This window comes from Megalops cyprinoides, chromosome 3 (genome assembly GCF_013368585.1).
Source record: "Megalops cyprinoides isolate fMegCyp1 chromosome 3, fMegCyp1.pri, whole genome shotgun sequence".
Classification (NCBI taxonomy): domain Eukaryota; kingdom Metazoa; phylum Chordata; class Actinopteri; order Elopiformes; family Megalopidae; genus Megalops; species Megalops cyprinoides.
The window spans coordinates 24,950,179-24,965,730 of NC_050585.1; the positions used below are offsets into that span (position 1 = coordinate 24,950,179).

General features: G+C 41.4%; 1 protein-coding gene across 2 annotated transcripts in view; it reads left to right on the top strand.

Moving 5' to 3' along the window:
- The first annotated feature begins 1,385 nt into the window (after window positions 1-1,385).
- si:ch211-26b3.4 (connector enhancer of kinase suppressor of ras 2) overlaps window positions 1,386-15,552 on the top strand; it is an 87,976-nt gene continuing 73,809 nt past the window's right edge. For both annotated transcript variants that reach the window (XM_036523726.1, XM_036523727.1), the window contains exon 1: window positions 1,386-1,449. In XM_036523726.1, coding sequence (XP_036379619.1) covers window positions 1,386-1,449 — 64 coding nt within the window. The remainder of the gene's footprint in view (window positions 1,450-15,552) is intronic.

Below are 15,552 nucleotides of genomic sequence, written 5' to 3' on the forward strand. Positions count from 1 at the left end.
GGGCTGACATGGTCTTTCCTTTACATGTAAACGTGGGCAAAAGATTCTTGTCAGTCAGTCTTACTTTACAGAACGACAATTACTTCTTGAAAGAACAAGGCAAATTGATAATTAATAGAGAAATGAGTCCACCAATCAACGACGTTTTCAGGTGAATTTCTAAAACATACCAACAATGACACAAGCCATTTTATGCAGAGATACACTATACTTTTTCCACGTCAGCGATCTCAGTAAATTTGCTCGGCGTTATCTTATAAACGTTACCGTGGTGAAGCGTTGTTTAAACAGCAGGGGTCGCTGTCAGTTTCTGTGAGAACATTGGTTATTTCACACTTTATTTAATGGAGAAATTGCCCATGTCGCACCTTTTTTCGGTGCCATGTTGTCTAGTAACCTCACTAGCTTTTGTTTGGTTGCTAATGAGTTCACATAGCTCGCTTCATTCGTTTGCTTTACACCAACCAAATAACAGTTTTAAGTTTTAATCTCAATGACAATTATCTAACCTATTGATTTTTTTTTTTGTAATTTAAACAGTTGTCATGTGACGTTGCCTAGTTGCTGTTTTTCCCCTTTCTAGTACTGCTAGAATATTGATACATATTTGTACATCTTAATTACTGAGGTGCCTATTCCATATTTAATTGATTATAATCACCATCATCACCATTATCACCATCATTACCATCACCATTATTATTATTATTATTAGTCTCATGAGTGAAAATAAAATCAATAATATCACCATTTATAATCAATCTTGTACTCTAATTTTCATGCAAATGAAAAATGGCGTTGATAATAATAAGATAGCATCATCGTAATAGTGATATTGGTTACCTATTAACACAAAGGGAACCTTAGTTAACATGTGCTAATGTGTGCGATATGGAATGCCGTGTACTTAGTCCTAACCTACTTCATTGCTTACTTTGGGCCGTGCCTCGCGTTTACAATGTGCGTGGATTAAGTACAATGCTTTGTATTGCACCATTCTCAATGTCTGTCGTACAGTGGCTCGTGTGATGCTGCAGCATGCAGGAGAGGGAGGGGGTGCTAGACTTGCTCGCTTATAGCAACCTCACTTCTCTACAGTATTACTGCGAGGGTCGGCAGCCAGTTGGATAGAGAGGAAGGGAGGGAGGGAGGTAGAGAGAGAGAAGAGAGAGAGCAAGAGGAGAGAAAGCGCGTGTGTGTGCGCGCGTGGATTGCACCATCGCATCCCTTTTCCAGAACACTTCAACCAGCCATGCTTTAAAAACCGCTGTTTTTGTTTGTATTATGTTTCTTAATGTATACCTATATAGGTAGATTTTGCATTGCATAGTAAAATCAGTACGTTTCATTTGGTGATTTTTTCAGGACATATAGTGACATCAAGAATGGCATTGGTAATGGAACCTATAAGTAAATGGACACCTAAGCAAGTGCTGGATTGGATGAAAGGTAATCGTTTTTCATTTTCCATTTTTTTTATTTGTTTTTGTGTGGCTTCGTTTATTTCATTCTGTCAGCGTGGAGAACGTCCATGCACATGGTTTATGTATTTTCCATGTTGGTTAAACTCGTTGTGTAATTCCAAAATAAAACAGCGGTGCTCTTTTTTGCATTGAAATATTGATCGCGTGTGTGCCGTTGTGCATATTTCTGCCCTGAATTGGAAGCCTGCTGCCCTTTGCTGTGCCACCCTGCCATACGCATATCTTGGCGTTAAAGATGTGTGAATCAGTGGGAAAGTGTAATCCGTGATTTTTCTTTTTTTTTTGGGGGGGGGGTCTGATCAGTGAGCAGTTCCCGCTGAGAGGGGTTGATCAGTGCGGCTAATGCAGTGACTTTTTTAGTGTGGTGTTCACTGTTAGCCATGCCATCCGATAACGCCTTGCATATGTGGATTAACTGTGCTAAATTGCAAATGTGCATCGTTGATGGCTGTGAACGAGTGTCTCTTTTAAAACACTGTTTCTGGTGCTGTTGTTCATTCCGTTATATTGCTGAGCGGATCTCTCCCCTTTTTCCTCTAGCCTCTCCACTGCTTGCGCTCGCTCACATTGCAAGACACGCAGCTAAACCCAGCACCATGGACAGCGCATAGTTGCCATATATGGAAACTATTACGGACTATTCTAATTTCTTAAACAGGGTTTGTTGGCGGGAGCCGGTGGCCCATTGTGGAACAGAATACTATAGCATGCAGGAAAGCAAAAGTGGAGAAGAGGGCACACGAATGATGAGGTAGCGTGTTGAGGCAGGGTTGACAAACTGTAATTGATTAGGTAACTGGCTGAATCTGTTCGTTGTAACAGCGTGTGCAAGTCAGATTGTTTAACTCAGAAAAGCCCGGCTTCTTTATGCAGCAAGCCTACACACCCCGCTCTCTTCCCCTTCCTCGTCTCCAATTCTAAACCAACATTTTGCTTTAAGTTTTGACTGTAATTTGATAAGATCGTTCCTCTCCTTATTTCGTGGACAGAAGTATTGGTTAGCCCATTCAGTGACCTGGAGATTGCGCGCTCTAAACCAGCGTGGATTCTGACTTTGTATATTTAAGCAAGGCGCTTAATTCTAATTTCTTCATTTCGAAATGTCATTTCTGTATTACAGATTGTACTAACGTTCATTATACACGTTCGAGAAATTAGTCGTCTGTAAGTGTGTCTGCAAATCAAATGCATGATAACACTTTTGTCGAATAACGGGCAAGAAAATGAAACAATTCTGAACAGCATCATTTAATTTAAGTAGCTGGTGAATAATTCTGTATTTAGTGTGTTCAAAGTAAAATGTCCCTGCATTGGCTCAAGTACAAGTTGAGACAGAGACAGTGACAACCATCTTGTTCAGTTAAATTACATACACACGTGATTGTTGCTGGTGGTAATTTCTATTTAGAAATCCATTATTACGCCAACGGTTAGGCGGTAATTAATTAGATAATATCCACTATTTGCTTTCATTATTTGAACACGGAAGATACACAGGCCACTCAGAATTCAACGTTTATCTCATAGAGTAAGCAACCATACATACACCTCAAAAGCAACTGTTAGGAAGTCCTCAGCTAAATAGAAACCTTACAATATGACCTTTTCAAATTTTATTTAACTTGACATCAGCAAGTTCATGCAGAGGTAAAAAAAAATATTCACTATTCTTTTGAGCTGCCGATTTGTGATTAATGGGCAACCTTGTAAATGGCCCCGTGGGTCAAGGAATCAGGAGAGGCGAGAGCACAGTGAATTTGTGTATTCATGCAGATGGTACTCCTTTAGTAAACATTTCTGTAGAAATAAAGGAGAAATAGATGCATAAGTAGTTGAAATTAAATAAGGCAGTGCTGCCAAGTCCTGAGCCAAAGCTATTTCGAATGAAGATATTTTGCAAGGCTAATTGAAGGAATGAATGAAGTGTACATCACAAGATGTGATAGAAGGATGTGGTGTCAATTAAAGTGGTCATTTGAATAGGAGTACACCCAATAAATCTGTATTTAGCAGTGCAAAAAAAGTAATGAAAACAAATGCAAATAAACTAGCCTCTTGACAAATCTGTGTCAATTAGTTGTTAACAACGACAATGAGCAGATTTTGGATTTTTAAAAGAAAACAACAAAATCCATGTTACTGCTGATATTGCTGTCAGTGCAGTTTTGTTCCCCGCTCCTTACTTGTGTGTGAATGCTGAAATCCACCTGACCCACCCACCATTATGAATACAGACAAAACGCAAAGGCAAATGCATATTCCCCTTGCAGTCACTTTCATATAGTGTGGTCACTTAGTCTGTTTGGGTACTGTCTCAATATTTAAACTGAAGCACTAGACTGTTTACATAAAAAATGAGCAATGAGTCATATTTATGTTTGTTTGCTGAATACACCCACGTTTGGGGACTTACCTATGGTTGCATGATTTTGAGTGTGCAATCATGCACACGGTTGGAAAATTGTTTCTGCTTGTAAGTGTGGGCTGCACTATCATTTCCTTCAATTTTGGATCATCCAGAGGTACGTCTGTTCAGAACTAACACATAGTCTTGAATGTACAGGAACATGGAGTTGATAAGCATTTTCCAGCAGAGCTGCTGCTGCCGATCAGCAGAATTTTAGGCTGCTGAAGCCGTAACTCTAGAAGTGTAAAGCAATACGAATATGGATTTATACATTGAGAAAATTTAGGTGAGCAGACATTTCTTCAATAATGGAAGTGAATGAGATGCTGTTCTGTGTCAATAGAAGTCTGAATGGGAGCTAAGTGTTAAATCTGTTTAAGAGGAATCACCAGATCATTGTAGAGAGCCATGCTGAAAATGTCTGTTTTTTTGGCCAGTCTATTGCTGGTTTCAGACATGTGTGTTTCAGATATGTATGTCTATGAAGGGGGTTTCTATTTTTACTCATCCAACAGAGGGTCGATTTGTGCATCTGTAGCAAGGAGCTTTCAGTATGTTTTATATTTCTAAATATTAATGTAACTGTCAAACGATAAGACTGTAGATCATTTAGAATTCTTGATGTTTGTGTACTTCATGTTTGTAATTGAATTTAAAAAGTCATCATAGAGATGTTGAATATTTTTGTTTACAATTACTGAGTGAATTGACCAAAAATCCCAAATATATGATTGTTTTCTTATAGTGGAATATTTTCTTTAACTCAACCATTCAAAAAATCACTGCAGATCTAGATCTAGTATTCCACAGAACCTAAGCAGAACCGTCCTAAGTAACACTGAGCAAAAGCAGCAGAAACAACTATCCAGTAAATTATGCAATGGCAATAAATATTAATTCACTTAGCAGACACCCCTATACTATTCTATTTGCAGTTTTGAGTACATTATCAATTTCATAATGCTGCACATTACTGAAACAATTTAGGGTCTGCACCTTGCTCAAAGGGTACAACTGCTGGGATTTGAACCCATAATCCTCTGGTCTGAGACTAGCTTCATCATTATGCCTTATGCCTCACTTACAGTTTGGTGTCCTCTACAGCAACATGTGACCTAAATACACAGATTGTCCCAAATGGTCTAATGATTATGTTAAATTATGTATAATCCATATGGATGTTTATGATTGCATAAAAGGCACAGAATAACATCCAAATTTAAACATAGGCCACACCAGGAAGCCAAACAAGGAACAGTACGCAAATATATTATGCTTTGGAAATTTACTGAACGTGATCTAGTCTGACCTGTGCAGTGAGGAATTGAGGCGTGAAATTACTTGTGTCAAAAATACTCTGGGCACTTCAGAACAAAATGCCTGTTGCCTTAAGTACTGTTAACTAACTCGAGAATAATTTGCGGTGGGACCCAATTTGTCATACTGGGCATTTTGCCCACCAATTGGGTGTACTTTGAAGTAAGCAGTTTATCCACTGTGGAAAATGCTGATGTGTATCACAGTTCATGTGTTTGCAACTGAATTGGTGAACTGAAAAAAAAAAAAAAATCTGCGGGAGTTCAAACATCCCTGGGGCTGCTTGAAACCAAAGCGTAAGGTGAACTACAGAGCAACAGACCAGAATGTGTGTGGGGTGTAAGTGTGGACTGGCAAGAAGCCGCGTGAACTGTGGGGTTCAGGTGCAAGCTGCTGTCTACAAATGTGTTGGGCTGACAAATTTGTCTAACATTGGAGCTGACCGCGTAGGTGTCCCCAAAACAAGCTGATGTGTGGGAAGTGAACATCATCTGGTGTGCTAGTGTTTCAGGTAAAGTTCTGTGGCCCTTTTCCTTCTCTTGCTGTGAGGGCCACAATCTCTTAGCCTTGTAAGTTGCTCTGGATAAGAGTATATGTACCCAGAGTATATGTAGAGTATCTGTACCCAGACTGCAAAGGAGTCCTCTCCACTCAGTCCTGCTAGTTTAGGCAGTCCTGCTACTTGTCGTGAAAGGCTGCTGGGTTGAACACACCACTGAGGGATGCTGATGATGCATGAATGTTAGCTGGCTGACACCAGCCAATGCAGATCTGGCATCATGGGTCTAGGGAGCGCTGCTGCTCGTCTCTGCCACAGCCGCGTCTCACAGCACAGGAGCCAGTGTCAGGGGGATAACCAGCCGCAACGGGCCGTCGTTGTGAGTCGTCAATGATGAGGTGACGCTGATGCGTCTCCACTGGGAGGAAGCAGGTGAGATTGTCCCCGCGTGGCATTTCAATCAAGAGCCGCCAGCGCGGCATAGCCGAGACCAGCATGGAGAGCCCTCCGCTCTCCGCAAATTAAATCACACTCCCTGCAGAATCCGCCCTGAGAAAAAAGATGACGAGGCTGTCACCCAGAAGCAACTAAAGACTACATTGCAGAGATCCCAATGCGTGCATCATAGACCCAGGTGTAATGCCAAGCTCTCCACATTCCCATCAGGGCCATGTCTACTGCCAGAGTTCACAGTGGCAGACTTAGTTTCCCATAAGGAATATAGCAAAGGAGAACATCAGTGTACGGTTCCTCAAAGCCAACAATATTCATCCCGTGCAAGCTGTGCGTGATTAAAGGATTGTTCATTGATCTGACGTCTTATGCTGAGGCTTGTAGCCCTTGGAGAGATGCTACAAGCACCAGCCTAGCTTGTTCCCTGCTGAAGAAGAGGAAGGTAATCACTAAGCTTCCCCCTTCTCCCCATATGCAACTGTGACAGACTTTGCCTGGTGTGTGCTCAGTATGTTCTCTGGCCAAAGCACTTGTGTTCTGGTGTGCTCGAGAACTGTTTCAGAAGAACGTGGTGTTTGTTCACTGAGTGAAAAACGATGTGTGCAACAGAACTGTATGAGACAAATGATTATTTCAGAAGATTTGTTAAAGTCACTGTGCAGTCAAAAGTGTATTTTACATTCCCAATATTAATTAAAAAAAAAAAAAACATACTGTGTGTCTTACTCCCTTTGGTACTAGCATGGTTTTAAAATAAATGCAATGGATGGAATATCAACATGCAACTGTAACTTCAACTGGGGAAATTAGGTCCAAATGCTTATGTAAGCACATTTGAATAAAAATGAGGTCCATTTGTGTGAGGGGAGTAGCCCATGTTATAGCAAGTATGTTAGTAAAGGCTTTTGGTGAGATAACTTACATTGTATGTGCAACGTAGCTTAATTCTTCTTCACACTGCTTCACTATTGGTAAATAGCACTTGAGAGCTAGCACTTGAGAGGTAGATTTAGTGTTTGGGGACAGGAGTTGATTTTGATTGAATAATGGCAGCTTCTGTGAAGCTGAATGCAACACATGAAAGAAACATAGTGCATGAATTTATTATTGTTTCTTGTGCAACATAAACTTAAAGAAGGCGGGTTCATCTGCTCTACTGTATTTTTAGAGACAAGTGCTTCTAAAATGACTTCACCTTGACCTCTGCAATCTAAATAGGTAAACTATCTTGATCATGTGATTGCATTCTTCAGGAAACCATGGACTATTTTCGTGATGTCATGTTTTCAGAATGTTTTCAGTTATTATTCAATATCTGAATGATTAAAAGATCTGTTACGTTTTGTTTGAGCTACCACATGTGCAACAAAGATTATTGGGGGTGTGGTAATAACCACGGCAAGTAAAATACTTATTTTAATGAGCCTATACTTAATACTAAAAATAGGAAGAATAATTATTATTAATTTATATGATGTACAATATATTCACATTATTGTCATATTGGAGTTTCTGGTTGAAAGAACATTCTCTTTTATATATGTGTGATTGCTGCAGTCCTGTGTTTTAGCTTTGCGACCTATAATATTTATGGGAATTCACAAGCTTCAGATTATGCAAAGTGTAGCAGTGAGTTGTTGCTGCAGAGCTTTTTTATCCTCTCAGGGGTCTGGGTAATGTAGATCTCACCCAGTCTTTGCCAAACTCACAGCTAAATGGGAAGTGCAGCATGCAATGCCATTCGCAGTGTGATGAAAGCAGGAGTTGTATTGATTATAATCACAGGCCGCAGGCATTGCTGTGTGTAAGGGTTAAAACAAGATTGCATGTTCATCGCTTTTGTAAGGTTTTTTTTTTTTTTTTTTTTCACAAAAGCCACTTCTCATATAAAATAAATTTTAGGTACTTGTACATTGTAACTGACTAATGTTGTGGATATTTTGCAGGCTATTGTACAAACTGGGATTTTGTATGTGTGTGGTGTGTGGGAGTCTGTGCATGCGTGTGAGCGTGTGTGTATACATGAGTAGTAACCCAGTAAACACAAGGGCCTCATGTTCTTGTATTTTGTGGTTTTACTGGTGTTACTTTTTCCCAGTGTGGAAATGCAAACACGATTAAAATAGGTATGATTTTTTAATACGCTTCATTCTAGAAGAGTGCCTTTGAATTGTTCCTGGGTATCCTCCCTATACTGCTTTCGCACTCCATGAGGCAATTTTCTAACTGTCGCTCACAATGCCAATTAACCCATTCAGAGCTCCTAAGTCAAAATCACCCTCACGAAAATGTCAGTATTGTTATCTTTTCCACTAATTTAACAGTACTGTATGAAATTGTTCTGACAGATGGAAAACTGTGGCTGTCTGAAGATTGCAAATGTTGAAAGCAGTGCTGGTGGTAAAGCAACCAGCAAATGATTATCTGAAGTTTGATCCAGTTGCTGTGCACAGTGCCTCAGGGACCTTTAATTTGAATATTGGATGTGGCAGTTCCTCCAGGTAAACTTGTTACACTCGGGTACCACCGGGTAGCCTGTGCAGATACGTATGTATTCTGGAGTCAGCAAAACAGAGATTTTTGTCACATGCTTCAATGGTTGAAGTCAACATTTTTTCAATCAGCCAAGGTGCAGTAGATCTCTCTCTCTCTCTCTCTCTCTCTCTCTCTCTCTTTCTGTCTCTATATCTCTCTCTTTCTATGCTCCCCATCCTATTTTTTCTCTGGGCATGAGAGAGGGAAATCACAATGCAGTGTGGTTACAGACTGTTCCCTAATCAGACAGGATGGTCATCCTTACTCCATAGTTGCCCTAAGGCGCCAGAATCCCTGGCAGCCGGTGTATTGCTGAATTTATAATAACATTGCCATACAAAAGTGGAAGGGTAGATATTTGGATTGGAAATGAATAGATATTTATTGTATTTCCTTTTTCATGGGAGTGCAGCTGGGCAGCGTACATTGTTGTATGAGAAAATGAAACCTATTATAAGTGCTTTAAGTGTTTGTTTAGACAGACCAGGTATTTTTAACCCTGTCATTGCAAGGTACTTAGTTTGTGCTTGTTTCTGTACATCCAACTGAATACTTTCCGAGGGGTTTATGTTCAATTATTTGTGTATCTTTCCTAGAATATTTCATTTTGATTTTAGCTATAATTACATATATATTTTACACCATACTTGAACTTTGTATGACACTGTCCTATTAATGTTAGGTTACCACTAAGTGCCCATTAAGACAGAACCATCTCCTAAATGTGTCATAGATCTGGAACAATGTTGATCTAAAAACCAGAACCATTCAGTCAAAGCGCTTGTTCTTAGCACAGACTGACTTTAGGGTGACTGGGGTTCAATCCAGCAATGTCCTTTTGCCGACCGTGAGTGGGAGTCCACAGTGGCGGAACAAATTTGCTTTATTCTGCCACGGGGAGGGGTGGGTATGTCAGCCAGGATTCATTCGTCACGCCACTGGAACACCTTGCGACTCGCTTGCCACCTGTAAGTTACTCGGATACCATCGGGGAGATGGTCCAAACCTCCATTTAGTGTCTTACTCCTGTTGCATTGTGGGACTTTTACTGTGCTTGTGCCTTGCTTTCCGCTCCCATTGGATGCATATTTTATTGCTGTGGAGTGAGCTTGGTGCTCATTTTGTGTTGTCTAGTAGAAAAGGGGGAGAAAAAAAGACCAAACAAACAAAATACCAGATCCAGATCATTCAGAAGTGACGCACCTCATGATGTTGTTGCCTTACATTATACTCCACTAACAGCATCACCTGGACATTCTCACATTAAGGGCACCCAAATCTCTTTCAGCAGGATCTCATAACAAATAAGACATTGATCAATGAAAGAGAAAGTTAAATACTGCTGCATGTGGTCAGCAAATGACCATTCACATTTTCCCTGGCACTTTGTGTGTCTCAGCATTTCTCCTCAGAGTGAACAGATCTGAAAGCAGTGGAGTCCCTGGCACCTCAACTGCGCAATTAACCTGCCTCGTGTGTGTGGTGTACACAGCCAACATCAGAGGGTTTGCCTCACTGGTGGGCTACCAAGCCAGTGACTGGTTCAATAGTCCTTTTGAATGAGCATCCCCTGATTGCATGACTGCAGTGAGAAAGTTCACTCAGGCTAAGGAGGTAGCTCTGGTTTGAAGAACAGAAAAAGAAATGTAGGATAAAGAGAAAAATGTAGGATCACACAGTTTTTAGTTTAAGAGCATAATGCAAGGGGGAAGAGACAGTTCCTACGTGCTTCAAACGCTGCTTTTCCATGGGCCGTGTACCTCTGCAATGTATAGAAAAAATATCCCCCAGTGCATTGTGCCCTTTGGTAGAATGTAGAAGTGCGGAAATGTGCCTGGTCAGCACATTTCCCAAACACTCCCTGAGAGGGAGAAAGCATCGAAATGGAAGCTTAATGCGGCCGCTCAAGTGATCACTTCAGCAACATTGATCTTGTTCAGCTAATTACACGTTTAGCTGAGGGCCGTTCATAGCAGTAGACTTTCCACATCCATGGAAGATTCCCTTTGTGCCCCCCCCCCCCCCCCCCCCCCCCCCACCTACTCTGACAGCCTCTTTAATATTCTCCACACATAACACTCGCCTGCAATCCCCTCTTCTCCCCTCTGCTTTTCGTTCCTCTCCCCTGCCTTTCCCCCTCTCTTACCCTCCCCTTTCATTGCCATGTTTCTCTGATCTCTCTTTTCCACCATTGTGTTCCTCTCTCCCTGTCTCTCTGTCTCTCTTTCCCTCTTCCCTCTCTCTCCCATCATGAAAGTACGGACTGTGACAGCTTTACCACTCCTCTTGCGTCTCTCAGAGAAAACACTGCTTTCCCTGAATCATTCAGTCATTCCTTTCCGTTTGAATCCACAATTTTCCTTTCTCATTTGGATTTTCCATAATTGAACACAGTGATTATAGCGGTGTAAAAAGGGAACCCTCCTTTCTCAATGAATTAGTGGTTTGTTGGGAGCCTGCATCATTTTCCACAAGGCAGGAAGAATTTCCATGCACGAGTATCAGCGATGACAATTACGCCCTGTTGCCAGGGGGTATAATGGCAAACAATGTGGGTTGCAAATATGCACAAAGAGCTGTACGATGATGTCAGAGCGATGGGGCAGGGAGGGAATGTTCCTGGCACTCTGCTTTGGTGGCACGCAAAACGTACGTTGATGATCTACTTAAATGGAGGAGATAATGGACTCAAGACAGAGCAATAGTGTTGATCGCAGCCCTTTGTGGTGATGACATTCATGGAGCTATAGTGTCATGAATGGGGTGGAGTTTTGTAATTGTAGAGCTTGCGTTAAAAAAAAAGGATTCAATGGTGTTTTGTCAAAATGGCTGCTCTAACCATTCATTTTTCCTGGGATCACTAGTTTCTGTAACACTGCTAATACCATCAGACAGATACAGTATTTACAGCCTCATACAGATGCAGAAGCACAAAGCTTTGGTCAGGAAGAAAAGAGATGCATGCATTTTGTGAGCAGACTCACAATTAATAGGCTAGTCTGTTTGCTGACCTCTAAATAATCATGTATGAAAATGACGAAAGGACTTTGAAAAGGAAAGACAGAAAGGTTCATGGTTGAGGGTACGTAAACATGTTCCCTGTGCTTTAGCTCCATTCAGACTGGCTGCTCTGGAACAATGCAGACTTGAGCGCTCCTGATGCTGGAATTCTTATGAGGAAACGGGATCGAATTCTTGGAATCCCTCGCCCTTGGGGCCAGGAGACTGAGGTAATCAGATTGGCTGTGGAGAGGAGGGGGCTTTCCCCTTTCCCTGTGGAGCATTTCAATGAGGGGAGGTTCCCTGTACCATTATTCCGTCTCATTCTGATTGGATCTGAGGAAAAGGAAGCTCAGCAGGATGTGTATGAAGATTTGGTCCTGGATCTATCAGTGCTGCTCAGTTTGTCCTCAGTCCTCAACGTGCACATAAAAAACTGACCCCTGAATGCTTGTTATGACCAAGTATCAGCGCATTGGCTGCTGAGGGAAGGGATCCCTGGTAATTCACTTCTTCCAGGGGGGGTTTGCCTTGCAGTCACCGAGCAACTGTTTCCAAGGAGCCTGGGCAGCTTGAGCTAGAAGAGGGAGGGGAGGAAGGTGAATATGACTGGAGGCCACCAAGCTTGAGTCTGACAAGGACACATTATTTATGCATGTATTATCACTACACAAGCACAATGATTTGATGTGTACGTGTGCGTGCACACACGCACACACACACACACACACACACAAACACACACACAAAATCAACAGATTTTGACAGACAACAGATATGAACAATGTTTTACCAAGCGTGCACAAACATTCACACACATAAACATACACAGACACAAGGACACACATTCACTCACACACGCACGTACATCTATACATACACACACACACACACACACACACACACACACATCTGCTAGTAAATTGTGTATGATTCAGATAGGTTGTCCCTCATTCTGTCCCCCTCCCATACATAGTCATTGTCTCAAGGCCACTGGCACAGTGAAGCACATTATTAAATATGTTATTGAAGCTCCACAGAATGAAGGAGAGTACAAAGCCACACACTGGGAGTGGCAAATGTGTGTTAGGGGAAAGGTAACACTGAAAATGTTTAAACACTGGAGGGATTTATCTTTCTCACATACACAATTTTCAGACAGGCTTATTAAATCAAACATGCTACCAGGGATGAACTGATGCAGTTTACAAGATAAAATATAAACTGAGGTTTCAGGATGTTTACATGGTGGTGACTTTGTGACTATCTGCTGTTGACATTGAGGTTCATTTTCAATAAAAACAGAAACATCTGAGGGCTATTCAGTCCTTCTTCTCTGTGATTTGTATATATATATACTATGTAGACATCAGGATATACGCAATGCACCCCTAAGCTTGACCACCCCCCCCCCCCCCCCCCAAAAAAAAGAATCATTGCTTTATTATATTACAAAATACTGTATGTGTTCAATACTACTTCTAGTGTCATCCAATATATACCACTTTATGACATATTACTAAAACCCCCATAAATGCCACTATATTCTTTACATTCTACAAAACAAATGCCTAAAATAACATGAGGGAACGTATTCCATTTTTTATGTAATATTTTAACAAACATACTGTACATACAACATTTGTGCGGAAGGGGATGGCCATTTTAAAAAATCAAAATGGATCCACCAGATCTCTTCAACATAACAAAAAAAAAGAGAGAAACAAGGGCAGCAGACAGAAATCGTCCTAAAACATTGACTAAAGGTGACAGGTGAAAAAAACAGCAGCCGAATACATCAAAAGTGCCACCCTTGCCTGAAGCTGGAGTGAGCATGGCAAGCAGACAGAAGTAAATGAGTGGGGTAGCACTGCTGAGGCCGGAATATGCTACACAGAGCACACCAGTGAACACTTAACACCCTCTGGCACTGGGGTGGAGCGAAGGTCGAGGAAACAGTGCTGTCTGATCACTGCGCATGACCCCTGTCACGTGACCAGCGCATCAACACTCGGTGGTTACATTAGCATTCAGACTCTGTATACCTGCCATTAAAAAATATCTGCCACTGTGGAAGCAAATACCTTTGGAACTCCTTATCTCTATGACAATGTAAGTGTTGCCAGACTATAGGGTAGGAGAGGGCTGTCTCTGTGATTAATTGATCTCTGATTGGGAGAATATGAGTTAGTGAGTGTTAGCTTAGTAAATGTTAGCTTACGGCTGGAAATGCTTCATACCATCCAGGAAGTTGTACAATTCGACAACAACATGGAGCTTCACTAAAGGTAGCTGTAGAGGTTATATGTAGACTTGTATTGGGTCTTTTTCCATTTTGTGAATAAAGAAACCTATTGAAGAATGTGAAATTTCACCATCTGGATGCCAGATGAATGAGTTACTTGAACATTTTCCTTATATTTGAGGTATTAACCCTCCTTTTAGATAACAAAGTCAAACTTAAGGAATTACATGTACTGTGAAGAGGTCAGACCTAATAGTCAAATGAAATTGTTTAGAGACAGCTCCCTTGGTTAATGAACAGTGCTTACAATTTACTGAAGGTCTTTCTGAAATCAAAGGCCTTGTTCATTTCATGGAGCTTTTATGAAGGTGACCATTATGAGGAGCCATGCCTAGGGTCACAGTGCCTGGCTTTGTACCCACAAGACCACAGTCACGAGTCTTGCCAGGCCCACTGTTCGTCTGTGCTGCCTCTGGTCCCAGATTACAAATGTTCCCTCTGCTGAGGTTAAGAGCATCTCATTCCCTCCAGCCAAGGGCAGGTCAGAGAGGGCGTCCTTTCAACAGTAAAGGGGCGGGGAGAGGGTGAGGGAAGCCGTGTCAGTCAGCCTGATGCGAGGGATCAGAGGTCCGAGTGACTGTCAGCGCCCGTCAAATGGCCTGCGCCTCTTCTTCAACGTGGAGAGTTTCTTCCACTCCTGCAGCAGTGCCGCCCACATTCAGCGCGATGAGGAAGAGGGGGCTGTCTATTGATGATCAAACGGAGAAGTCGTGAGCTCAGTTTGCCTGTGTACTACGAAGGCGTAGTTACAGCACTGCATGTTGCCACCTAGCTCACCGCCAGTTTGAGCGTCACCAGTTAGCACAGCCTCTCAGACTGGGCCAAATTAGTTTGTAAGTTGATCAAAAAATATCCTTGGTGGTATTATAATCTTTGTCATGTTTGTATGACTCCTTGAATGTGAGAAGCGATATCACCCCTGGAGGCTGTCTTAGTTCAGTTAACAACTGCAAAAATAATGCCATTGGCAAATTCTGGTAATTATGCACTGTTTTTGCAACAATGTTCTCAGCATTGTCCAAACAAAACAAGCTTCTCTTCACGATTCAAATGTATTATGCCTATCTCATTTGGCTGCTAAATTTTATTATGTAACGCTGGTTATATTTAAATATATTTAATTTTGTCTTTATATTGCAGAACAAAGTTCTGAGATTGCTTAAAAGAGCTAACTCAATCAAACCAGTGTACACACACACACACACACACACACACACACACACACACACACACATACACATACACATACACAAAATCACAGACAAATTCAAATGCAGCCTCCACTAATTAGGAATCTAACTAGAAAGGAACAAGTGGCTCTTCAAAGTGAGCTCTACCACATTAATGACAAATACACAAACTGAAAGCAGAGTGCTGCCCAGAGCCAGCTCCAAATAAATGTGATGAAGTTCAGGAGGAGGCTGACATACTTTCATCTACTCAATATTATGCACATGCTGCAAAATGCACTGTGTCCTATAATACAGTGTTATCAGCAATGATAGAGTGATGAGAGTGTGTGAATAAAAATACTGGAATGAAATCTGAATGA